The sequence below is a fragment of the Crocuta crocuta genome, unplaced genomic scaffold, assembly GCF_008692635.1.
Source record: "Crocuta crocuta isolate KB4526 unplaced genomic scaffold, BGI_CrCroc_1.0 scaffold59-1, whole genome shotgun sequence".
NCBI classification, from domain to species: Eukaryota; Metazoa; Chordata; class Mammalia; order Carnivora; family Hyaenidae; genus Crocuta; species Crocuta crocuta.
In genome coordinates, this window is record NW_027551579.1 from 398,500 (window position 1) to 426,400 (window position 27,901).

Below are 27,901 nucleotides of genomic sequence, written 5' to 3' on the forward strand. Positions count from 1 at the left end.
AAGCCCACATCAGGTTCTCTGCTGTCAGCAAGGAGCTCACTTTGGATCCTCTGTCCCCACCCCCTCGGCCCCTACCCCCACATTCTCTCTTTCTCAAAAATAAACATAAAAAAAAAAAATAAAAACCTCCCAGATGTGCTAAGTGACAAAGTTGAAAGGTGCAGATCAATATGTAGGAGTTAAAAATTGAAAAAAAATAAGAAAAAATAAAAATAAAAATTGAAGGCAAATGGGGTGCCTGGCTGGATCAGTCAGAAGAGAATAAGACTCCGGATCTCCAGGATGTGAGTTCAAGCCCCAGGGTGGGTGTAGAGATCACCAAGTTAACACTGGAATGATACACAAGAAACAATAGGGGGTACCTGTGCAGAAAGAAGGGAAACTCAAAGAGTAGAGAAGAAAAAAAAGTGACTAAAAAGATTTTTTACTATATTCTTTTATATATTTAACTTCTCAGCCATGAACATTTGTTCTAACCATTAAATTAAAACACAGATATTTGGAGGTGCCTGGGTGGCTCAGTGGGTTAAGAGTCCAACTTCCGCTCAGGTCATGATCTCACAGTTTGAGAGTTTGAACCCCTTCCCCACTCCACAGATAGCGGGCACTGTGCTATCAGCTCCAAGACCACTTCAGATCTTCAGTCTCCCTCTCTTCCTGGCCCTCATCTGCTCACGCGCACTCTCTCCCTCTCTCTTTCTCTCTCCACCTCTCTCAAAAATAATAAACCTTAAAAAAAATAAACCTTAAAAAAACAGGTATTTGGACTTCAACAATACGAACATAACCTCTAATGTAAGTTGGCTACGTTCACATTTCATTACATATTATATTTTATATAATTTTGCAATCATCCTAACTGTCCCCAAGAGTCTACCTTTGTGAATAAGTGTATATGCCTACAAGAACTTTGCATCCTGAGTATTCTAGAAACGGTTCTAGTTTCAAACATTCAATTCCCACTTCCGATGAGCCGCGGGAGCAGAAGCGGGACCTGCATGTTTTCACACCAATGGGAAGGAGCACCGGAGTCACAACACTGGGAAACTGTAGGGCTGGAAACAGGGAAGGAGCCGCCACTGTCCGCTGCCAGCCAGCGCTGTGCCGCCCCCCAATTTAAACAAAATAAAAAATAAAAACAAATATTCAATTCCGATGTTATTAACTTCTATATCAATAAAGGCACTTAGAAATGCCAAATTTTCCACGTTATACATACAAGGACGTCTGAAAGAAGCACAAAAAATCCATTTTAAAAATCATGCGCCCCAGTCTGAGTTCAGGGAAGTCAAGTCATCCAGAATATATGTAAAACTTGAAATCTTGACGTTTCCAATTTTTGCTGAGCAAGATAGATTTATACATCTATTTTTAACTAGCAGTAAGAAAACAGGTACAAAGTGGACCCCAAAGTCTCTGCTGGGCAGAGAAACTAGAAATGAGCCCTCTGGGAATATATCTACAGGGGAGAAAAGCTGAAGTAGAAGGAAACAGTCAAGAAGAAAGTTCCAAGGGAAGTTTGTAGGCTCAGATAAATACAAAGCTCTTCTAGGATCCCACAATATACTCCTCATATTTATACAGCTATATTGCTACCTCCCAAATCTAGGGTCTACACAGCCCAGAGTTTCTATTCTATTGATTGCCCACGATGTGCGAGGCATTATGCCTTAATAATAATTCCCATTTAACCTCACAACACTAGGACACAGGTAGTGCTACCCTTAGTACTTGAGTACAGTAGCTAAGAATCAACATCACACAACCAACCAAATGTCAGGGTCAGGACCACAAATATATATGTTACAAGAGAGTTTTTTCTACCTTTGAATTACTGATTACTAACAAAGTTTTAGAAGTGGAGAATTTTTATAATTAATAAAGTAGCACATGCTAATACGAAAACAAAACCTCACACCTGCACAAAGTAGACACACTAAACATTTTCCAATCTCACCCTCTAGAGACCATCACCTTTAACAACTTGTTAAAAAAAGGTTCCAGACCTTTTCTAAGAAGCATTAAGAATTAATACATCCACTTCAGTAAAAAATGTTTTTTTTTAAAAACACCATTTATATACCAGTCTGTACCCCTTAACTATATTCGACCAGCAAGAATTGATTTTTTAAAAAATTCAGTAATCTCTGAGGTGAAACATCTGACTTATCTAGACAGTACAAATATAAACAAAAGTAAACCACTGCCCAAATCTAGATTAAGTCATGTTCAGACTTTATCACATAGCATATTCTAAAAAGCACAGAGGGGTGCCTGGGTGGCTCAGTCGGTTGAGTGTCTGACTTCGGCTCAGGTCATGATCTCACGGTTCATGGGTTCGAGCCTCGCATCGGGCTCTGTGCTGACTGCCAGCTCGGAGCCTGGAGCAGGCTTCGGATTCTGTATCTCCCACTCTCTCTGACCCTGCCCTGCTTTCTCTCTCTCTCTCTCTCTCTTTCTCAGAAATAAATAAAAACATTAAAAATTTTTTTAAAAATCTTTAAAAAATAAAAAATAAAAAAAATAAAAAATAAAAAGCACAGATACTGAGAGAAAAAGAGAAAAGATGAAAGGAATACAGTCAAATACAGTCTAGCAACCCAACACAGCACTACAGCCAGTTTATCACCACCTACCTACTTGAGAGCTGATCTGAACGTCGATTTCTGCGGTAGACAGGTGTCAAACAAAACTATACCTACAACAGATGTCCCCCAATAAAAGAAAGGCCTAATCCTGCAAAGTTGAGGCAAATAATCTCTTTAGTCTGACCTTCATAATTTCAATACATCAGCCTGCAGAACATCTTTATTTAGTTATTAACTGATGGGGGGGGGTGGAATTACAGGGAATATTTATTATCTGGAATGTCACAATCACAATGATTAAGTAATGACAGTTCCATCTGCCTTCTAATGATACTTAAGATGGTCAAGACCCAGTAAAACATTTGAAATTCTAAAAAGCAACATGTAGGATCATCTGGGTGGCTCAGTTAAGCAACTGACTCTTGATGTCGGCTCAGGTCATGATCTCATGGTTCATGAGATCAAGCCAACACACTGGGCTCTGCACTGACAGTGCAGACCCTGCTTGGGATTCTCTCTCCCATCTCTCTCTCTCTCTCTGCCCATCCCCTGCCCTCGCTCTGTCATCTCTCAAAATTAATAAACATTTATAAGTAAATATATAAATATAAAAAGCAATATATAAACAAGGAGTATTTACTGCCATCTAGCAACCATCTGGTGACTTGGAAAATTTACACTGGAGCTTTAAATTTGAATCTTAAATTCGAGCCCTGCATCACGCTCTCCGCTGACAGTGCCAAGCCTGCTTGGGATTCTCTCTCCCTCTTTGCCCCTCTCCCACTCACACTGTCTCTCTTAAAATAATAAAAAAAATTTTTTTGAACCTTAAAAGACTCATGCAAGCATAAATTAAATTTTAAATTAAAACATACAGTAAAATAATATTCCATTTCTTTAGTTAGTGACAGAATATGAGAATATGCCAACCACTAGCATCTTTTTAAAAATAACCCCAACATTTTGAAAACATGTAAATATTTTACATCAAAAAAAATTAAAGAGAGCCACCTGGCTGGCTCAGTCAGTAAAGCATGTGACTCTTGACCTCAAAGTCATGAGTTCAAGCCCCATGTCAAGCACAGAACCTACTTTAAAAAAAAAAAAAAGAAATTAAAAAGGAAAAAATATAAGGTGTTTGGGTGGCTCAGTCTTTTAAGCCTCCAACTCTTGATTTCAGGTCAGGTCATGATCTCATGGTTCATGGGATCCAGCCCCCAAATCGGGTTTGCATTGACGGCACAGGGCCTGCTTGGGAGTCTCTGTCTGCCCCTCCCCTACTCAGGCTCTCTCTCTCTCAAAATAAACTGGGGGAAAAAAAAAAAAAGGAAAAAGCATAGTAATCTCTAAAACTCAAAAACAAAACAAACTGAAGTAAATGATCTGTTTATCAACTTGGTAGGATAAGCACATAAAAACAATTATTTCAAGTCACTTTTCTTTTTTAGAGAGAGAGCACAGGAGAGCAGGCAAGTGGGGGAGAGGAGAGGAGGGGGAGAGAGAGAATCCCAAGGAAGCTCCATGCACAGAGTAGAGCCTGACCCAGAGCTCAGTTTCACAACCCTGGGATCATGACCTGAGCCAAAATCAAGAGGCAGACACTCAACCAACTGAACCACCAGGTGCCCCTCAAGTCACTTTAAAATAAATATTCGGGGGGCGGGGGCTGGATGGCTCAGTCAGTTGAGCGTCTGACTTTCCCTCAGGTCATGATCTTGCAGTTCATGGGTTCAAGACCCGCATCGGGCTCTCTGCTGACAGCTTAGCTTAGAGCCTGGGGCCTGCTTTAGATTCTATGCCTCCCTCTCTCTCTGCCCCTCCCCGATTTGTGCTCTGTCTCAAAAATAAATAAACATTGAAAAAAGTATTAAAAATAAGTACTCTGGGGTGCTTGTCTGGCTGAGGTAGGAGTGCACGCAACTCTTTATCTCTGGGTCATGAGTTCGATCCCCATGCTGGGTGCAGTTTACTTAAAACAAAAATTTAAATTTAAATTTAAAATAAAATATTCTTTTCTTATATTCCCTAGTGGAATATGGCCTAAGAACAACCGCCAAAAAAGAAAAAAAAAAAACCCACAAAAGAATCTTAAATTGCATTTATTCGTCTATTAATAATAAGACTGGGAGGGGTGCCTGGGTGGCTTAGTCGGTTAAGCGTCCAACTTTCGCTTAGGTCATGATCTCGCGGTTTGTGGGTTCGAGCCCTGCGTCGGGCTCTGTGCTGACTGCCAGCTCAGAGCCTGGAGCCTGTTTCAGTCTGTGACTCCCTCTCGCTCTGACCCTCCCCTGCTCACGCTGTCTCTCTCTCTCTCTCCTAGAAATAAATTTTTTTTAAAAAATTTAAAAAAAAAAATAATAAGACTGGGAGACACCTGGAGGGCTCAGTTGGTTGAGTATCCGACTTCAACACAGGTCATGATCTCAAGGTTCACGAATTCGAGTCCCGCATCAGGCTCTGTGCTGACAGCTCGGAGCCCAGAGCCTGCTTCAAATTCTGTGTCTCTCTGTCTGCTCCTCCCCAATTCATGCTGTCAGTCGCTTTCTCTCTCAAAACTAAATGAACAAACATTTTTAAAAAAGAATATTTTAAAAAATAACAAAAATAAACAAAACCCAAAAACTCCATCCTATTTTCCTGGCTGAACACTAAAAAAGCCTAGAAGCAATAACAAAACCAGTAGCAACAAACACCCCTGATACCCTGATTGTGATCTTTAAAAACCATTTCCCACTTGAGGAAACCAGGGCTCTTTGAAAAAAATCTGATTCCAGATTTGGAACAGGAAATATGTACGATGAACCTGAGATCCCTTGTGCCAGAAAATAAGGAAGTTATCAAAAACTAATGGGATCATATTCAAAAAGAACACAGGAATCCACTTGAAAGTCTCTAACTAGCCAAACATGAGACAACTAAAATGTCAAACAAACAATAACCACAACAGAAAACCTAAAGACCCGTAATACTAAGAACACTAAAACCAAAACCAATTTCACTGGTCATTTTAGGAGGGTCCCTACTAATTATCATAAAAACCAGCAAAGTGAGGGGAAAATAATCATTTCTTCTGTATTTTACAGTGGCCATACAGAATTTCAACTAATAAATGCAATAGGAGAAAATCAGAAAATCATTTTGCAATCCTTATACAATAGACAGGCAGCAATCATTAGTGGCTACTAAAACCACTGAATGAAAGTTAACATGAACTTTATAGCAAATAGATAAGGCTTATACCACCGAAAACCACTGACCCATCTTAGCAACACTAAAGAAAAAGTGAATTGACCTAACATTATGTGCCTCCTGATGATATATAATAGAAATACAACACCTCTTGTGAAGTATGCTCATCAAAAAAGCCCTTAGAACTAATTACCAGCTTCCAAGAAATACAGGGGTTAAACAAAATCATACAAACACAATGAGCTATACTCTGAATGTAGGAAATTCAACAGATTAAATAACATGGTTCCTTTATCAAATAAATGGCATGAACATGGAGGAGACCTTATAAAAGACTAGGTTTAAGAGGCATATCTTTCAACTGCAATGTGAGGACTTTATTTGTATCCTAATGTACGGAGTCCTATTATAAAAGCTATTTTTGAGACAATCAGAAAAATGTGATTGTTCTAATAAGAGAGTGGTATTAAGAATTATTGTTAACATTATTAGTTGTGACAATGGCATTGTGATTAAGTTCTGGAAAAAGAAACCGATGAAATAATGGGTGAAATGATACCTGGAATTTGCTTTAAAATTACATGGTGGGGCACCTGGGTGGCTCAATCGGTTAAATGTCCAACTTCAGCTCAGGTCATGATCTCGCGGTTTTGAGTTCAACCCCTGCATCGGGCTCTGTCCTGACAGCTCAGAGACTGGAGCCTGCTTCAGATTCTGTGTCTCACTCTCTCTTTGCCCCACCGCTACTAGTGCTCTCTCTCAAAATTAAAAAAAAAAAAAATAACTATTTAGTAGGAGAAAACATGACCAATGCTGAGGCTAGGTGGTTAAGTATATGAAAACTCACAGAACTTTAATGTTGTACGTTTTAAATTTCCATAATAAATTTTTAAAGTTCTATCACCAGCTTATTTGTTATACTGAGTGTATTCATCTCTAATCATCTATTTTTATTACTTGGGAGTCTCCAAAATTTGAGGATCATGGAATTCTTCAAAAATTAAAAAAAAAAAAACACTACAATGTTTCAAATAATACATTAATCTAAAAACCAATTACTACACTGGTTTACCAATGGTTTAGAAGTGGATGGATCTGTTCTCTAGAATACAATAGAAAGGAACACTGGTTTATGAGTCAAGAGATCAAGGAGGCCTGTCTACATTAGAGTTTAAATTCCTAATTCTTATCCATCAGTGATGGCTCCCTAAAGCACTCTTCTCTCGGCAAAGAATTCAAACGTTTCATTTAGGACCAAGAGAAAGTCTTTAGATTCCCTGACAGTTTTTAAATGTATGATATAAAGAATCTGGGAGTAGAAGAAAATGTGCCTTTATTAGGTATGTTTTTATTGTCCTATAGGAATTTATTTAGTCCTGTAAAACTTCAAATTAACAGCTAAAACACTGCTCCCCTTTCCCCCACATCACTCCACTCTGGCTCCTCCATAAGAGAAACCCAGAAAAACTACTACGGGAAAAAAAATACAATGTCCTTTGCTTTTTCACTCTATCCAGAAACCAGCAAGGAGGTGGTGTGGTTGTTAAGAAGGCACGCTCTGCAGCTGGACTACGTTAAAATCCATGCTCTACCATTTCCTCGAAGACTCATATTCCTTATCTGTAAACAAGAATAATAAAAGTATCTATCTCATAGTGTTGTCATGAAGATTAAATGAGAGATCTGTGTTTAGAAGAAGATGTAACACATATAAAGTACTCAATAAACACTGGTTGTCATTTTTTATTACTGCTTTTATTACTATAGTTTGTTCTACATTAAAGATGCCTTGGAGGAGAAAAAAAAGAATAGCCACAATACAGTTTGTTTTTTTAAGTTTATTTATTTTTAATTTGAGAGACATGCATACAAGGCATGCAAGTTGAGGAGAGGGGTAGAGGGAAGGAGAGAGAATAATCTTTTTTTTTTTTTTTTTTTTTTTGAGACAGAGAAACAGAGCACAAGCAGAGAAGGGGTAGAGAGAGAGGGAGACACAGAATCTGAAGCAGACTCCAGTCTCTGGGCTGTCAGCACAGAGCCTGATGCGGGGCTCAAACCCACAAACCGTGAGATTATGACCTGAGCCGAAATAGGACATTTAACCGACTGAGCCACCCAGGCGCCCCGGGAGAGAGAAGAATCTTAAGCAGGTTTTGCACTGAGTGTCTTAAGCAGGTTCTGCACTGAGTGTGGAACCTGTTGGGGGACTCGATCCCACGTACCCCTCCAATGACAAGTTAGTGTCCACATCAAGATGTGATGTAGGTGTAAAATACACACCAGATTTCAAAGACGTAGTGTAAATGAAACGTAAAAAATCTTATTAATAATTTTACATTGATTACATATTAAAATGACAGTATTTTGGATATGCCAGGTTGACACAATATTAAAATGCTTCTACCTGTTTTTAATGCTGCTACTAGAAAACTTAATTTTTACATTTTAACAATGCTGCTCTAAACAATACACTCTAGTATCTGAATACCTGCCCACTATTTATCCTGTCTCCTATTTATCCTTATTAATGATAATTAACAGCTGCTGTTCAGTAGACTCTCTGCTAAATGTTTTACATGGATTTTCTCATTCAATTCTTCCAAAGTAGGGGGTCAGTTTTATCATTATCTTCATTTCAGAGATTTTAAATTAAGAATCAGAGTTTAAGACATTTACCCTGGCATGCCCAAAGTAAATAATGGTTTGAGGCTTAGAATTCAGTCTGGTTTCAAAGTTTATATTGTGAACCACTGAGGCTCTACTCTAATCAACTCTAAATTTATATTCGTGACTTTTACTTTATTAAAGACACTGTCAGGTGCCTCGTTAGCACAGTGGGTAGTACACAGGTCTCAAAAAAGACATTGTCCCCCAAACATATATTTTCCAGTGAAAAACTCCCATTCAATTCCCCTTTTCATTGAACAGTACCAAAAAGTGAACCAAGAACGGAAAAAAAATGGGAGGCTCCAAGAAGATGAACCAAAACTGTATGAATGTGGCTGCCAGTAATTCAGTGCACAGGTAGTAAGCACTGTATGTTTTATCATAATGCAGCACACTCCGACCATACTAAGTACATACTCTAAACTATTAGCAATTGGTAATTTGAAGACCTATAGTAAAAGTGGCCTCCCCACACCCTATATTACAGTTAATACTTTTTGGCACTTATAAATCAAACACAGCAATAAGACTTTTGCATTATCATCTTACTTAATTCATAACAAAACAACAAAGTAAATATTTATTCTTCCCATTTTTCATATGCTGAAAATAAGCTCAAAGAAATAAACTGCCCAAGGTCATGCAACTAGTTAAGGGTCAGAGCAGGACTTCAACCTAACAAATCTATTCTACTCTATCATCTATCATCAGGGTGATGAGGTTAAGTGACGGCACGTCACTTTGCTTCTAATACAACTTTACTGAGGTTTGACAATGAAGAGTAGTATCTGAATTTATCACCTCCAAAAAAACGAGGTACTGAGATCTCATTTTTTAAAAGTTAGATATCCATTTGAATACAGTACCATTTGTACTGTCAAATCATGCCCCTATCTACTTTCTAAGAAACACTGTACAAAATACTTGATACATGTAAAACAGAAACTTTGAAAGCATAAATTTACAACTCAAGGCACACACAACTTTGTGAAACTGATTTTGCAGATGCATTTATGAAAATAAATAGCTGTTCAGTATTTACTACCTGTCATTAGAGTATTATAGGACATTGCTAGAAATATGTAAAGAATACAGTGATGGCACAAAGAAGAGAAGATTCAGCATCAAGAAAGACATCCTGGAGACAGAGAATAATATCAAGCTACAAGAACCAAATCACTGGCTGCAACTCAATCTTTAGACGCATTCTAAATTAGGCCATACATACCTAGTAGCAGTTATGTGTGCAAAGAAATACAGAATAATGCAATCTAGAAATAATGTTTTCCAACTGCAAAACTAAGAAAATCTCTATCAATTATTTCTCAAAAGCAGTTTTGTATTGTAACAAGACATAATTAGGTGACTTCTCTTCCCATCTATAATATTTACAAGATGACCTAGGGAATGTTCACATAGAAGTGTTTTGCTATGGGGCACCTGGGTGGCTCAGTCAGTTTAGTGTCTGACTTCACCCCAAGTCATGATTTCACGGTTCTTGACTTCAAGTCCCACGTCGGGCTCTGTGCTGACAGCTCAGAGCTTGGAGCCTGCTTGGATTGTGTCTCCCTCACTCTCTGCCCCTCCCCAACTTTTGTGCATGTGCTAGCCCGCTCTCTCTCTCTCAAAAGTATAAAACATTTAAAAAAAAAATTTTAGGGGCGCCTGGGTGGCTCAGATGGTTGAGTGACCAACTTCAGCTCAGGTCATGATCTCCTCTCACAGTTCAGGAGTCTGAGTCCAGAGTGGGGCTCTGTGCTCACAGCTCAGAGCCTGAAGCCTGCTTCTGATTCTGTGTCTCCCCCTCTCTCTGCCCTTCCCATGCTCTCTCAATAATAAACGTTAAAAAAATTTTTTTTTTAAAACGAAGTGTTTTGGCTAAATTCATTCTACAACAGCATACTCCCAATTTTAACCTGGACATAGGAACAATGAAGATAACATATGTCTGTCCCTAAGATTCCTATTAACAAGGATGTTCTCATAGTCACTACTCCATTCTCCAATCTTGCCCTCACATCACCACAGTTTTTAGTATTGAACGATTTTAAGTTGGGTCACCTAGGTAGTAGCTCAGTCGGTTAAGCGGCCAACTTCAGCTCAGGCCATGGCTCAGGTCATGATCTCATGGTTCATTAGTTCAAGCTCCATACTGGGCTGTCTGACAGCCGAGAGCCTGGAGCCTGCTTCAGATTTTGTGTGTGTGTGTCTCTCTCTCTGCCCCTTCCCCACAGACATTCTGTCTCTGTCTCCCAAAAAGTAAACATTAAAAAAAAATTTTTTTTAAAGGTTTTAAGTTAACCAAGTAAAAAGGCGGCTCTAAGAAAATTTAACATCTGAAACATTAAAAACAGGAATCCTCCAAGATGACCTTGGGAGAGTCAAAAAAAGAATATCAACTAGGCACACAAAATAATCATAAGCAATTGTGACTTAAAACTATTACTCAAAGCCCTCATTAATTATTATCATCCAGTCTTTTGAAAAAGCATAGTAAGGGGGAAAGCCTACTGCTTAAAAAATGTGTTGTATCTTCTAGACTAAAACTCAAGTCATAAAAAAATGAGAGTTAAGCATTCATCTGTTTTGTCAACACTGTGCTATAAATTTTCAATGTCCTCAACAGGCAAAGGTCTAGAAAGGCTAAATTCTAAAACAAAAAGAGTCACATTAGAGAATCAAAAAGTAAACAACTTTTTGTGAAACTTCACTTCTCTGAGAAAGTTTTGAGTCACTGACATCCTGTTCTGCTTCTAGAGGCTAAGCTTAACTCCAGTATTCAGACTAGAGTTTACCAAGCCCACTGGTTACCTTGGGGACCACCTATCCCCAAGCATCTACTCAACAGATAAGATCAACCAGTAAACATCTGTTAATAATTCCAAGTGAATACTATGCATGATCTGTCGGCACTGGCATAGAATTTCCATTTTCATGAAAATTCCTTTGTGGTAAACAATGAATATAAATTTCACTTTACAGAAAAAGCATAAAAGGCTAAATGATTTTTCTAAACTAAAGAGCCTGTATGGTAGGCAGAATAATGGCCTCCCCAGAGAGGTTTGTATTCTAATCCCCAGAATCTGTGAAAATGTTGCTAAATAGCAAAGGAGAATTAAGTCTGCAGATGGAATTAAGGTTGCTAAACAACTGCCCTTGAAATGGGAAGATTATCCTGGATTATTTGGATGGGCCCAGTGAAATCACAAGGGTCATAATATAAGTGAAAGAGGGAGGCAGAAGAGGCAGCGTCCATCAGAGATGTGACGATAGTGGAGCAAAGGAAAGTATGTGTACAGCCTCCAGAGGCTGGAAAAGGCAAGGAAACATTTCCCATGGAGCCTGCAGAAGGAATGCAGTCCAGCGAAACCCATTTCTGACTTCTGACCTCCAGAAATGCAAGATAATAAGCTTGTGTTGTTCTAAGCCACAAATTTGTGGCAACCTGTACAGCAGCAACAGGAAATGAATAGGGAACCTAAATCTGGCACCACTGGGCAAGATTTTACTAAACAGTTTTATAAAGAATCTAAGTAGTAAGTAGTAACATTTAGCAATGATTTGCATATAAAAACCTCTGCCACATTTAATTCCTCAAAACTCAACTTGAATACTCTCACATAAAAGTTTCTTGATTCCTAAAGAAAATTAAAGTGATTAATCCTGAATTTTAAAATATTACTTAAAAATATAACAGCAACTTTTTGCCTAGTACCGAGAAAGAATGAAGTATTCCACAGAACTTGTTTTTTTAAATAAGTTTATATTTTCCAGAATAAAGCCCTACTTTTTATGAAAATTTAACAAACTTTCTAAATTCTTCTGCTTCCCTCGTTCCATAAAGAAATGAAACGGGCGCCTGGCTGACTCAGCTGATGGAGCATGCAACTTTTGATTTCAGGGCCTGTGGGTTCAAGCCTCACACTGGGTGTAGAGATTACTTAAAAATAAAATCTTAAAAAGAGAGAGAGAGAGAGAGATGGAACATATTAAAACCTGATGAGGGGCGCCTGGGTGGCTTAGTCGGTTAAGCGTCTGACTTTCGCTTGGGTCATGATCTCACGGTTCGTGGGTTCGAGCCCCGCGTCGGGCTCTGTGCTGACTGCCAGCTCAGAGCCTGGAGCCTGTTTCAGTCTGTGACTCCCTCTCTCTCTGACCCTCCCCTGCTCCCACTGTCTCTCTCTCTCTCCTAAAAATAAATAAAACATTTAAAAAAAAAAAAACCAAAAAAAAAACCTGATGAATTCAAGGCCCATGTCTGAAAACTGAAAGTAATAGTAAATGAGAACACATTTGTGTGTCTTAATTTTTAAAGTGTCTCTTTTTCCTTTTCCTTCAGTAGTTCCAGCTCTCACTATGCCCATTTCAAAATTCCTCTCCCAACACCCTTACATGTACATATAAACATAAACACACACACAAACACACTCCCAACTCACAAAGAATTGGATACTTCTAAACCATCTGTGGACTAGGCAAACTAGACATCTAAGTAAAGATATGTATGTTAACTGATACATATGTTAACTTAGCATTAGTAAGAGCTCAGATTTGGAGCTGTTCAGGTTAAAACCTAGCTATGCCACTTCACAGTGGCATGAATTTACTTAGGTCAATTACGCCATCTCCTCAGCCTTCATTTTTTCATCTGTGAAACAGGCATATTCATATGTATCTCTCAGCCTTTTGAGAATTATATTTTAAAACATATAAAATGTCTGACACAGATTTAGTAAGGACTAAATAAGGAGTAGCAAAATTATCATATGATGATAATAATGATGAATTTGATGATGTCATAAAAAACATGACCAGGGCAGAGGTTGTGTGATAAAATTTTAATACTATTTCAGAACAAGACAAAATTAATGACAGTTTGATTTGGGGATAAATGGGATGTGATTATAAAAGTAAAAGATGTATTCAGAAATTACATGTTTACCAATATAAATATAGGATTTATACTAGTACACAATATAGGATTGTGCTAATTACCAAAGTACATGAGGATTAACCAGTACTTATTATCACAGACTTATAACTCATGTCAAAACATCTGTCTGAACACTCCAACTGCATACATAATTTTCTGCCGCTCTATGATCTCTTAAATCATTTTTACAACAGTTGCCTACTATTTGAAAATTCCCCGACAACCTCCCTCTATTGACACAGAAAGATTACTGTCAGAATTCTTTTCAACTAGAAGGGAAAAAGGTTGCATATAGGAAAAAATAATAATTATTATTATACTGGGGAAGAGGGAATGGAAAAATAGAATTAAGTCCAAACAAGTAAATAGAGAATGTTTCCAATGGACAAGAAAACTTAGAACTTAAGGGATGTCAACCAGACTGTAGATAGTTTTTTACTCTAGGTAACCTAGTTGTCACTTGGCAGCACAGTTGGGCTCTAAATCCACAGAGCCACATGATCTCTGATGGTCTCTTCTGGCTCTATAGGCCACAGAGTTTCAATTCAAAATTGCTTTGGCAATATAACCCGAGGAATCATTTTTCTCCTACTTTAAAATATTAACTCTTGGGGTGCCTGGGTGGCTCAGTCTTAAGCGTCCGACTTCGGCTCAGGTCATGATCTCACGGTTCCTGGGTTCGAGCCCCACATCGGGCTCTGTGCTGACAGCTCAGAGCCTGGAGCCTGTTTCAGATTCTGTATTTCCCTCTCTCTCTGACCCTCCCCTGCTCATGCTGTCTCTCTCTGAGAAATAAAAGATTAAAAAATAAATAAAATATTAACTCTTCAAAGCCTTGTCTTCTTTCCCTCTATTTTACAATAGTAATTTTCAAGCCAGTAAAGGCTTTCCCAGAAGCCCTTAAGTCCACTGTAGTTCTTTTTAATATATTTTCATGATTTTTTTCTATTTTTAAGAAAAGAGAGTAAATTTACATCAAATATTTTATATCATGATGCAATGCAATTCTAAGCTTTAAAAGGATTTTCCTTCAGTAAAGAAAGTAAGTAAAAGGTTTCTAAACTACACACTATTCCATAAAGCATCAAAAGGTCACTAAACGGAAACAACTTTATTACTCACTTATAACCAGAAGAGAGGCAACCCTGTTCGGTTTACTAACAAGACAACAGATTCTGCCATCAGTTTAATGTGTGCCTGTGGGCAAATCACTCAACATCTTTGCATCTGCTTCTCCAACCATAAAAAAGGAAAAATGTTGCTGACCTGCCTCAAAGGGATATTATAAGAAATGAAAGATCATGAAATTTTAAAACCACAATGTGCCACTTAAAAACATTATAATGCTAGTGTTAAAAAATCCTTTAGAAACTACATATTCTGACCCTAAGCATCTGTGGGGGTCAATGCCTACAGTAGTGTGTCCTAAAATTAACCTTTCTAATAAATGCTACTAGGGAGCCAAGAACAGCATTAGCTACTACTCTAGCAGCAGCCATATAGCGCAGGATGCTCCCTCACTAATCTCACAGCTTACCTTTTAATAGCAATCTCATGCAATTAGATTTCATTATTAGTTAGCAGCTGTAATAATAATCCATAAGGCTATGAGAGGCTCTCATAAATGCTGCTGGGACTATTTCCCACCTAGAAGTACTACATATTCAAATAAATTAACAATACTTACTGATTACCTACTGAATGCTAAACACTGCTATAAGTGAGATTTCTACATATCTGCCAAAGCTTAAAGCTAAAGAAACATAGCGGTGCCCTATATGAACCATTTGTGACAGAGAAAATAACATATTGAATGCAAATAAAATCTTACTAGAGCCATCAAAAAAGAATGACAAAGACCTGTTATGTACTAAAACATAATGATAGTATAAAAGTTACAGAAGAATACATATAGTATGAGCCCATTTTTGCAAAACCAAGCATAACAAAATAAATACTTCCATAAATTTATATGTAAAAAGAAAAGGGTATAGAAGAATATATATACCCCAAACTGTGAGCTCAAGTTGCTCACAAAGAGACTGGGGAATATAATGACTTTTACTATCCACCATATAATTTCTGTAATTTTTAAAAATATTTTTAACATTTTTCTTTACTACTGAGAGACAAAGCACGGGCATGGGACGGGCAGAGAGAGGGGGAGACACAGAATCGGAAGCAGGCTCCAGGCTCTGAGCTGTCAGCACAGAGCCCGATGCGAGGTTCAAACTCAAAAACCGTGAGACCATGACCTGAGCAGAAGTCAGACTCAACCGACTGAGCCACCCAGGTGCCCCAATTTCTGAAACTTTTTAAATGTTTATTTTTGAGAAAGAGAGACAAAGAATGCGAGTGGGGGGGGGGGGGCAGAGAGAGGGGAGACACAAAATCCAAAGCAAGATCCAGACTCTGAGCTGTCAGGCACAGAGCCCAATGCAAGGCTCGAACCCAGGAACCGCAAGATCATAACCTGAGCCAAAGTCGGATGCTTAACCGACTGAGCCGCCCAGGTACCCCTAATTTCTGTAATTTTTAATATTTACAGCAAACTTGTATTGCTTTTATAATAAAAACTTCTTTAATTTTGGTAGGAACAAAACTATTTTGTCTAAGTTGGGGGAAAGCAAAATTAGGTGACTAAGTGTCAAAAACCCTCAATACACAAAACAACTTTAAAAAAAAACAAAACCACTGAACAACTAAATAGAGCTGGATCTTCTGGTGAGATACCCTCACCAAGATAAAATTGAAAAAAATGAAAAGCTACATTTTTTTAAACTCCCAAATAGGCATAAGCCAAGCTGCCTCGTTTAAACTTTGACAGCAATAGTAGCTCCTTTGTCTTCAAGCCTGTTCGCCTTTCCTTTTACTCCTCTCTAGAGTAGAGACGGGCTTGGCAGGGCCCCATCACTCATTTGCCCCACCCCCACAGGCTCAGGATGCCAGATCAGCTTCAGGTGACTAACTGCCACATCAGAACAGTGATCGGATCAAGAGAAGAAAAAAAATGTTTGCCCTACATAAGCAAGGCTAGAGGTGGATGCTTATCCAGAAAATAAATATCTCCAGTGGTTCGCCTAATCCAATAACAACCCTCTAGGCTTGGAAGTAAAATTTACTTTTCCCTTGAAAGAATCCCATTTGGGCAAACGAGCAGCAAATTAGAAAAAAGGACAAGTATTATATTTACTAAGAAAAGCTTCTGCACCAGGAAGGGCTGGGATAAAATAAGTCTGAAATGGGAGCAAAGCGTTCTTAGGATAAAGAAATCTGGTTTTCCCCTTCCTCTTAAATACTCTGTTTTTAAGGAATTCATAAAGACAAAAGTAACAGGTTTTATCTTTAATCACAAAATTACTTTGCTCCAAAATTTCTAAATCAAACTTTAAGTTAAAAAAGATTAGAGTAGCTGTATCACCCTTAAAGTGTATTTAAATGAAGTGTTTGCACATTCTTTCCAGAGAACTATAATAATAATAGTTACAATTTATTGCGAATTTACTATGTAATAGATCCTGTTATTACACTTAGTCATCCCCAATAACCCCATGAGGTAAGTACCATAAATGTTTCTCATTTTAGACAAGGACACCAGCCTTCTTAGAAGGTTTAAGAAAACTGCCCACAACCTAGGTAAACAGGAGAATCCCAATTCAATCTCAAAAATCTAGATTAAGGAATCCTTACTCTATCAGTTTATAAAAGAAGTGACAGGTTTTTAGTGGAATAATAAAGCTACCGCATACTGACTGCTCAGAACTATGCCAAGTGCGATGTAAAACATTTTAAATGTTATTTCATTTAGTACTTACAAACCCTGTAAGGTAACTATTATTGTCCCCATTTTGCAAAAAATGAAAATGATGTTTCCTTTCATTGCACAAATAAATAATTCTGTCCAAACTTCAACAGCCAAGTAAAGAACAGAGAGAGATGGTACTTGGGAACAAGACCTCTCTTTCCGAGCCATATGCTCTTAGTCATTAAGCTACACTGTTTATTAGGCACTTTAAACAAAGATGGTTTTTATAGCTAGTCAAGCATAGTTTTTTACTGTCGGTAGAAAGTGAATCTTTTCTTTAAATTTCCATTTGCTCGAAGTTTTGACAGTTTATAATCTTGTTTTCTGCTATGAAAATAAATGATTATAAAAGATGTGTGATTTTTTGGGGGAAGGGGGCACCTGGGTAGCTCAGTCAGTTGAGCATCCAACTTTGGCTCAGGTCATAATCTCAGGGTTCCTGGGTTCGAGCCCTGCATCTCTGTGCTGCCAGTGAGGAGCCTGCTTGGGTTTCTCTCTCTCTCCCTCCCTGACTTGTGCTTTCTCTCTCTCAAAATAAATGAATAAACTTAAAAGTGTGATTTTCATAGAAACTTAAACAGGTATCAATGATTATGCTCTCATAAGTGACTACACCCAACAAAATTATCAAATTAGGAGATAGCAGTCTGTTCTTGTCAAAACCTTGACACAGGACTTCAGGAGCCTGCTTGGGATTCTGGCTCTCTCTCCCTGCCCCTCCCCCTCTCACACTCTCTTAAAATAAATAAATAAAAATACACAAACTTTAAAAAGATTAGCAGCAGATTAGTAATAGGTGACATTACAAAGTTGTGTTTCTTAATATTTGTATCCAAGCTTTCATTGGGAACTTGATGAAATTCATCTCCCCATGAAAGCATATGGCCATATGAAATTATGCACATAACTCTAGGGAGAAGAGAGATTTACAGCAATCGTAAAGCCCATATTTGGACCTTCTGAGTGGAGCATGAGCAAGTATTAATTAAGGAATGCTGGGAATTATACTCAAAGTAAGACAAGTGCTGTTTTAAAAGTTTCCCTCAGGGGCACCTGGGTGGCTCAGTCGATTAAGCGTCCTACTTCGGCTCAGGTCATGATCTCATGGTTCATGGGTTCGAACCCCGCGTCGGGCTCTGTGCTGACAGCTAGCTCAGAACCTGGAGCCTGTTTCAGATTCTGTATCTCCCTCTCTCTCTGACCCTCCCCTGCTCATGCTGTGTGTGGCTCTCTCTCAGAAATAAATAAAAAAAAAAAAAATTAAAAAAAAAATAAAAGTTTCCCTCTTTTTTCCCTTTTACTTCATCCCTTCCTTCTACTAACCAGCCTAAAATATGACCCTCAGCACAGAAAGTTAAACACCAAGTTTGGTTTCTCTGTCTCTGTAAATTGACCCCAGGAGGTCTGCCTTTTATTTTCTAGTAAACTGTTAATATACTTTTATAAACTCATGTTTTCCTCCCCAAACCTGAATGGTATCTGAACCTTAGTATGAAAATTATCAGATTTCCAGAAATACATTATCTTCCATGGAAAACTTGAATGTCAGAATTTCCAGCACTCCCAAAAGCAGAAGTGTGTAGTCATTTTTATAACAAAAGTTCTATTATTTTTAAAAATTTTTTTGTTTAATGTTTACTTATTGTTGAGAGACAGAGATAACACACAAGCAGGGGAGGGGCAGAGAGGGAGGGAGACACAGAATCCAAAGCGGTCTCCAGGCTCTGAGCTGTCAGCACAGAGCCCAATGCGGGGCTTGAACTCACAAACTGTGAGATCATGACTGAGCCCAAGTCGGACACTCAACTGACTGAACCACCCAGCCACCCCACAAAAGTTCTCTTTTAAAATTAAGTTAAACATACTGATTAGTAGTTTAAGACATAACAAATAGGCACAGTCTTATTTTGACATGAAGTAATTAAATGAAAATGTTTCAATTATCTTGAAAACAAAAGCCAGTTATAGCTTATGTTTCCTTCACTGTCCACTAGGTATAAAGGAGGCCCAACTGAAAAGAAAAAAAAGTATTGACACACTTTCTTTATAGGCCTTATCAAAATCCACACCTTCTACAATCTGCAACATTTAAATATCAAAAGGATTACTAGGACTATGGTTTCCAGTGCTTACTGAGATTGTCACACTGAATACTAGATTCTAACTCTCATGGATGTAGAAACATCTTTGTTCTGTGACACCAAAAGGAAGGCAGCAAGAATCCTGTTTTTATTTTAATGTTTATTTATTTTGAGAGAGAGAGGGCGAGCAAGAGTGTGAGTGGGAGAGGAATGGGGAGGGGGGAGAGAATCCCAAACACACTCTACATTGTCAGCACAGAACCCAACATGGGGCTCGAACTCACAAACCACAAGATCATGACCTGAGCTGAAACCAAGAGTCGGGATGCTTAACCGACCGAACCACTGAGATGCTGCAAGAGTTCTGTTTTTAAACAATTCATCAAGAATGAATAAATATTTTATTTATTTAATAATAATAAATGCAACTCTTTTAAATGTATCTATCACTAAAAATTAATAAAGCATATCTGTATCTTGTTTACAGCCACATTTCATAAAGCAATATACTGGTTAGCATTTTTCATAAATATAAAATATAATGCTTATTCCCAAAAATTACACAGCCCTAACTTCATTCTAAACCCCAGATTTTTAGTTCTTCAGCCAAAGAATCTTGGTGTCCTCCTCAATTCTCCTTCCTTCACATTCAATCTGACAGGAATGCCTACTTGCTCTACCTTCAAAGGAGATCTGACTCTGACCACTCCTCATTTCCCTCACAGCAATGGCTAATATCCCACCATCATCATCTATTAAAATAGTTTCCTAACTGGTCTATGTCTATCTTCAACTTGCCTTCAGCCTGTTTTTAACACAGCAAAGAGTGATCCCTTAGAAATATAATGAAAATTTGCCACTCTAATGAGACTGCATAACTTCACTGTTCAAAACTCAGTTCCCTATTTTTACAAGAGGGAAAACCACAATCCTTAACAACGGCCTTCGAGGTCCTAGGTGATCTGATCTGCTCTGTCCCCAACCTGCATACCCTTTACCCGTCCCTCCCATTCTCTTCTTTCCTTACTCCATTCCAGCCACTGTGGCCTCTGTGCCGTTCAATGAACATGCTGATCTGCCTTTAAAGCCACATGACTAACTTCTTGACATCTCAGTCAAATATTTGTCCCAATGTCCTCTCAATACACCTACTTGACCACCTCATTTAATACTACAGCCTGTCTTGCTCTGTGCTTACAGCTCAGAGCCTGGAGCCTGCTTCACATTCTAGGTCTCCTCTCTCTCGCTGCCCCTCCCTCACGTGCTCGCGCACATGCACGCTCTCTCTCTCTCTCTCAAAAATAAACATTAAAAATATACATATATGGGGTGCCTGGGTGGTTTAGTCGGTTAAGTTGCCAACTCTGGCTCACGTCATGATCTCACGGTTAGTGGGTTCAAGCCCCGCGTCAGGCTCTGTGCTTAGAGCTTCAGAGTCTGGAGCCTGTTTCAGATTGTGTCTCCCTCTCTCTCTGTCCTTCCCCTGCTCATGCGTGTGCTTGCTCGCTCTCTCTCTCAAAAATAAACACTTAAAAAAGTTTTTTAATAATAAAAAGAAAATAAATTTAAAAATGTATTAAAAAATACCACAGCCTCTCCCAAACCCTGTATTCCCTACCCTCCTTACCCAGCTCCCCTCTTATTTCCATACTTTCTGTCATCTAATAAACTAGATTACTTATTATGCTTATTTTTCTTTGTCCACCCTCGCCACCTTAAAATGTAAGATTCACAAGGCCAGGACTTTGTTTTGTTCACTGATATAGCCTAAATGGCTAAAACAGAGAGACTAGCACTTTAAGTGTTTAATAAATGTTGAAAAAAGTGTTTAAACATCCTAACCCCTAGTGGCCACTTGACATAATGCCACAAAACATCTGAAGTTAACCACTCACTTCTCAACAGGGTTACCACAGATAGTATTACTATCCTAAAAACAGCAAGATCCATTCCTAGGACCCAAGAAAACTGAAAATACACGTTCACACAAAAGCTCGTGCACAAACGTTCACAGCAGCACTATTCGTTATAGGGAAAAAGTGAATATAATCCACCACATGACCAACAGCTAATGAATGGATTAGCCAAATGTGGTACATCTATTAAATGAAATATTATTCACCAGTAAGAATAAAGTACTGACACATGCTGCAAAACGAATGAACCTTGAAAATATTATGCTAAGTGAAAGAAGCCAGGCACAGAGGGCCACATGTTGTATAATTCCATTGAAAGCAAATGTCCAGAACTAGCAAACCCTTATAGACAGAAAGTAGATGAGCAACTGCCAGGGGAGTGACAGAAGAGAGAGAGAACAGGGAATGAGAGCTAATGGGTACAGGCTTCTTGTTGGGAAGACAAAATGTTCTGCAGTTAAACAGTGATAGATGAACAATCTTGTGAAAATACTAAGTACTGAATTGTATGCTTTATTATTTTTTTAACCGTATATTTTAAAAGGGTGAATTTTATTTCCTTTCCTAAAATTCAAAAACCAAACCAAACAAAAAAACGTAAAAGATTAGGCTCAGCTCAATGTTCCCAGCTCACTAATGAGGGAAGGCTAAGGGTTGGGAACGTCTTCCCGGCTGTATTCAATCCTAAGAACCCCATCCACCAACTAATCACAGAAAAAATATTTTAAAAGGGAAGGGGGAGACGCTAGTCATCTGTTAGTAGCAGCAAGCAGAACTTTTCCCTCACCTCGGACCCATTCAAACACTATCACCTCCACCTGCAACACCACCGCTTCCCACACCTGGTCCACCGCCGTCTCTCACCAGCACGAATTCGGGAGCCCTGCCACTGCCGCCCTTACTTCCTCTCCTGCTCCTCCACAGTCTATTCTCTGTACGGCAGTTAACGTTCAAAAACATAAATCAGAGCCCTTCACCCTCTTGCTCGAGACCCTGCAATGACTTCCTAATACGTTCAGCTTTTACTCTACATCCTTCCCATGGCTCGCAAGGCCCTACAATGTCCTGGCCCTCATGATCTCTCTAGCCTCATCTCCTACCACTGCAGCCCTAAAGGCTTTCTTCCAGTTCCTTAAGGTATGCCAAGGTCAAACAGGCCAAAAACATTTCTCTCCGGACCTTGGCACTTGCATTTTCTGCCTGGAATGCTCTTCTCCCACACAGGTGAATGGCTCACTCTATCACTTGTTGCACATGCTGCTTAAATGTCACCTCCACAAACAGGCCCTTTATTACACCTAATCTAAAGTTAACACCTTCAGTCACTGTAACCTCTTATCCTGATTATGCTTTATTTCTCTTCACAGCACTTAGCACATCCTTTTTTTTTTTTCCCCTGCTTGGTGTCTATCCTAAGAGAAAGTAAACTCCATGAGGGGAAGAACTCTCGTTCACTGCTGTATCCTCAACACCTCTAAACACGTCCAATACGTGGAAGGTACACAGTACCTCTTTAATGACTAAATTCACAGACTGAATCAGCAAAAACATATTCTTCAGTGAAGTATGTACTCATCTAACATACTTTTAAAAATCACACAAAAAAAATGAGCAATGTGCAGAGAAAACAAGTCAGTATTTTACAAAAATTACCTGTTCATCAAAAAGAGCACAAATTCACAGGAACACACATTATGGATGCACATCAAATATTACAGTTAAAAGTTAACTATGAGACCAATATTCCCACTGGATTAATGGAGCCTCTCATTTCTCTTTATCCTACCTGCTCTCTTACTCCTACATCCTGACTAGTAGATGTGCACACCCTACAAACTCCTTCAATACTCCCTGTACTACAGCTTTCCTCGAAGGACAACATACTTCAGATGGCAATAACATCCAGCCCGTGCCCCAACACAGAGACTTCCCTCTTCCTCTCCCCCCAGGGCCTAGAGTTACTAGGCCCTGAACTCAGTTTCTGAGGTATCTCAGATCTGTCCCCTCTGCTCCAGGCCCACTGTATTAGTTCAAGCCCTTATTCACGTCTCACTTGGACTTCTCATCTGGAATCTCCAGATCTTCCATTTAGATCTCCCTTTTGTTTTGTTTTTTTTTAATATTTTTACTTATTTCTAGGAGAGAGAGAGAGAGAAAGAGAGAGAGAGAGACAGCGTGAGCAGGGGAGGGTCAGAGAGAGAGGGAGTCACAGACTGAAACAGGCTCCAGGCTCCGAGCTGGCAGTCAGCACAGAGCCCGACGCGGGGCTCGAACCCACGAACCGCGAGATCATGACCTAAGCGAAAGTCGGACGCTTAACCGACTAAGCCACCCAGGCGCCCCTTAGATCTCCCTTTTGACGTATTCACTACAATACTACCAAAGTGACCACTCCAGAATATAAATCCACCATCATTACTCGTTGCTAACAACCTTCCATGTTTCCATGTACCTTTCAAGAAAATTTTCAACCCCCTCACTCAGCCTCATCTCCCATCACTGCCCTCCTATTCCCATGCCAAACAACATCATGCTTTCAAAGTTAAGCAAGGCACAGTGAACAACTTACAGTTTCCAAATACACCATCTTGGGTTTTTTTTTTTTTCATTTTCCAGTATGAGGTCCCCTTTCTGACTCAAACACTCTTTTCTACCCTTCTTTGCCAAATGAAAGCTTTAACACTGAGCTTAGATGTCAATTCTACCAGAGAACTTTCCATGACTCTGATTTAGATGTCCTCTTCTGCCCTCCCACAGCACTTAACACAATTACCATCAAGACTCTTAGAATTCTGTAGGTGCTGTTTTATTTTTCTGTGTCTTCTACTAAATTAGGAGCTCCTTGAGAGCAGTTCTGATAGCTTATTCACCTTCATTCCACGCTGCCTGATGCATGGAAGGGGTTGTTGTTAAATGAATGATTTGTGAAAAAAGGTAAGGGGAGAAGAGGAAGAAAGAAAAAAACAGTAAGGGGAAAGGCAGAGGGAGGAAGGGGAGAGGGTGAAGGAGAGGGAAGGAGGAAATGAACAAAAAGAAGGAAGAGAGGAAAAAAGTGTAAGAAAGAGGGAAAGGTAGCTGGGGAAAGGAAAGGGGAAAGCAGGCAGGGAAGGAAGGGGCAGGGTGGTGAGAACTCACACATAAGCAAAGAGCACTTGTAAACAATCCATTACTTTGCTGGGTTCTAAGCCAGTGATTACTGAAGAGAACAGACCATCTGAAAAAGCCCATCTCCCTGAGATTCTAAGCATACCATCTAAATCACTTCTCCCATAAAGATTCTGAAATGTCCAGCCTCTCCCACTTCACTTGAAAATTTACTGCAGTGTAATGAGAGATGTTAATAACAGGTACAACGCAGAAGCAAGAAACAACGTTTTAGTTAGAAAAAAGTAGAAAATAAAGGCTGCTGTGTGGCTTAGTCGGTTAAGCGTTCGACTCTAGATATCAGCTCAGGTGCTGATCTCTTGAAGGTGAGATAGAGCCCCAAAGGTGAGACAGAGCCTCGCATAGGCCTCTGTGCTGAGTGTGGATTCAGCTTGGAATTTTCTCTCTCCCTTTCACTGCCCTGCCCCCGCTCAGGTGAGCATGTGTGAGTACTCTCTCTCCCTCTCAAAATAAATAAATTAACATTAGAAAAAAGTAGGAAATGAATCTGACACAATTAAGTCTTGGAATCATTAATAAACTTTCAATAAACTATCATTTCCTCATAATGTTCCTGATTGAAAGATGTATAGAAAGGATTAAAAAAAAAAAATCCAACAGAACACCAATATGACCTATGTGAAGAACAAAAGTGCTTCTGGGGTGCCTGGGTGGCTCAGTCAGTTAAGCGTGACTCTTGGTTTCAGCTCAGGTCAGGTTCTCACAGTTCATGGAATTGAGCCCTGCCATCAGGCTCCACACTGGCAGCTTGGGATTCTCTTTCTCCCTCTCTCTCTGCCCCTCCCCCACGTGGACCCTTGCTCTCTCACAGTTTTTTTAAATGCTTTTGTGTGGCAGTCATATTTCTCAAAAACACACTACGCAAAAAGATTACAAGATAGAGTATTCTAATGAGTAAAGGACATTTATTTAAATAAACTCTAGAAGTCAAGTACTACAGGAAAATTGTCGCTATAACATTTAAAATAATACATATATTTTAACGCAACAACCAGAAAAGCGTCACTAAACACTCTTTCAATGATGTCGGTACACTGTCAATAAAATTTAAAAATTTCTTGAATAAAACAGGTAATAAAAGCTTAAAAGCTTACTTCAAATTATAAATGTGTTTGGTAATATCTGAGAAATAGTATAAATCCTTCGACAGCTCAGCTGACATTACAATTTAGAAACTGGGAACGAACGAACACACACACACACACACACACACACACACGAGTTAAGCCCAATATAATCACTACTAAATAATTCTTGAATTGCAATTTTGTTAAAGCAAAATACCAATCATGGGCAGCCTCTCAATTTTTCAGCATGTAAGAAATTAAGTTGTAAGAGATCAGCTAAGTTTGTAGTACTACTGATTATTAGCAGACTCCCAAAGAAAAGACTTACTACACGTACAATAACAGGAAGTTCTTCTTGCACAAAATTAGAAATTCACTTTAATAACTCTTACAACATCACTAGTACCTTTCTTTAAAAGGCAATAATAATGGAAGTGCTAAGCACTTAAAATTAGTAGTTCTAAAATGATACCAAAAAATTTGCATTTGCCTAATACTTAGAAACGTTAAAGGCTAAAGTTTCCAACGTACTTTCATTTTTTTAAACACACAAGTTAAAAAAAAAGGAAACGAAAGGAAGAAAATGTAAATCTAAAGGACCTTCAACTTAACTACATTTCTTTTAACCGAACATTAACAGAGTACCTAAGATGTGCCAGGCAGTACGCAGAGAACTATGACAGATTACAACACCTATTACAAACTAAATCCTGTGTTATTTGGCTTCTGAATTTATTATGTTACTTAACCCAACACTTTTCTTAAATTCTCATCCAACAACAAGGAAGATACACAGTTTTTCCTAACAAATTCACTCGTCTGTTTTACATAGGTCACAGGAGTCACAGCTAGCATCTGTGACTAACAAAAGGGATTCATTTCAGAAAAACCCCGATCCATTTTTTTCATCTACATGAAGGTGAGACAGGGATTCAGCAGATATAAACTGTTTCAGGTACTTTATAACACCCCAAACTCAAGAAGAAAAAAAACTATATATAAAAAATAAAAAACTGGACTAAACTTATTTGGTACAGCTGATAAATATTTAAGTGGCCACAATATTTACTTTCTTCCATAAACACAAACATTACAAATTTCCATTTCGATGCTCAACGCTATAAAAACAGTCTTGATTCTGAAGAGAAGAAAACTTTTTCTTTAAAGAATTCAAAGGAACTATCCAAAGTAGACATTTATATTTTCACATACTATCTATGCATTTCTATACTTGTAAACACACACTACCCTTTTAAGCACTTCCGAATTTGTCATGGGTGAACAATCGCTCTAGTATCTAAGTTACACCAGTTGAAACTAGACATTTCAGACACCTAAGGCTTTTCATTCCACAGTGTATTAAAATATGACAGCATTCAATTACATATTCTCTAAAAAAACAACCTGTACTTCCATTGCTATAATTTCTTCCACCAACTAAGTAAATTCTACCTTTTAGACACTATCCTCCATTCAGTTAACATGTTTACGTTTAAGAGGAACCTGGCCATGGGCTTTCCACACTGGCTTCAGCACAACATCTGATAATTTACGGATCAACAAAGAAAAATAAACCGTCTAATGTTAAATCTCAGGAAATACAAGGAACAACTGCTATCTCGGAGTTGTGTAACGATCATATAGATCCTCTTTAAAGACCTTTCAATTAAGATTAGTTTCATGGCTAACCCAAGAGGTCCTCTGCTAAATATTCACAGTACTGTTCACACAATAAACGAGATTTTCTTTCATCAGTGTAATCGATAGAAGCACAATACAGTTCAGTTCCTAGAGTCAGATTACTTGACCTGCTTTTTCTGTTTTACCTTGTAAAACACTTCATTTAATTCGTGCAGTTCCTCCTACCTTAGCCTGCAGAGAGACGTTCTAAAAGGCAGAATTGCGCTCAGTGCGATATCCTCCGAGTGGCCCCAACTCCACCGCAAAGCCAGCAGAGAAACACACCAGCTGACCCCCGTCGTCTCCCGGCAGAGGGCTCGGGCACCAAGCCACCCAACACATCTTCCTCGGCAAAACTCGGGAGGCCCCACACGACCTCGACCAACCTCCCCACCCCCCTCCCCCCCGCTACTTTCCCAATTCTGTAACCCCAGAGGTCGTTTTCGGGAAGCAATCTTACCTTCATGATGATTTAGGGACCGCGATCCCCTCGAATACACCAGATTCACCTGCACCTGGAGGGAAAACAAAAGACATCCAGTCAACACCACAGGCACCCCTCTGCACCGGCGGAGGCGGAAGGGAACCGAGCGAAGCCTGAACCCCGAAGAAAGAGCCGCGGCGGGCATCAGCCCCCGAACCACCGAAACGGCGACGAGGGGCTCCCTCTGGCCTCGCGAGCCCCGCAAACCCGGCCACCTACACAGCTCGGCAGCTTCCCGTCCCCATTGTCGGGACCCGCCGGAGTTTCCCGTCTCCGACAATGACGCCATTTCTGTCAGAGAAGAAACTCACAACAAGCCCGGGGGC

At 39.1% G+C, this 27,901-nt stretch overlaps 1 protein-coding gene across 5 annotated transcripts in view; it reads right to left on the minus strand.

The window, feature by feature from the left end:
- ARID4B (AT-rich interaction domain 4B) overlaps positions 1-27,901 on the minus strand; it is a 142,354-nt gene that overhangs the window by 113,533 nt on the left and 920 nt on the right. For all 5 annotated transcript variants that reach the window (XR_013332009.1, XM_077751722.1, XM_077751724.1 and 2 more), the window contains exon 2: positions 27,552-27,606. Coding sequence is in view for 4 of the 5 variants with exons in the window: in XM_077751722.1 (XP_077607848.1) it covers positions 27,552-27,557 (6 nt within the window). In the remaining variant the exon portion in view is untranslated. The remainder of the gene's footprint in view (positions 1-27,551; positions 27,607-27,901) is intronic.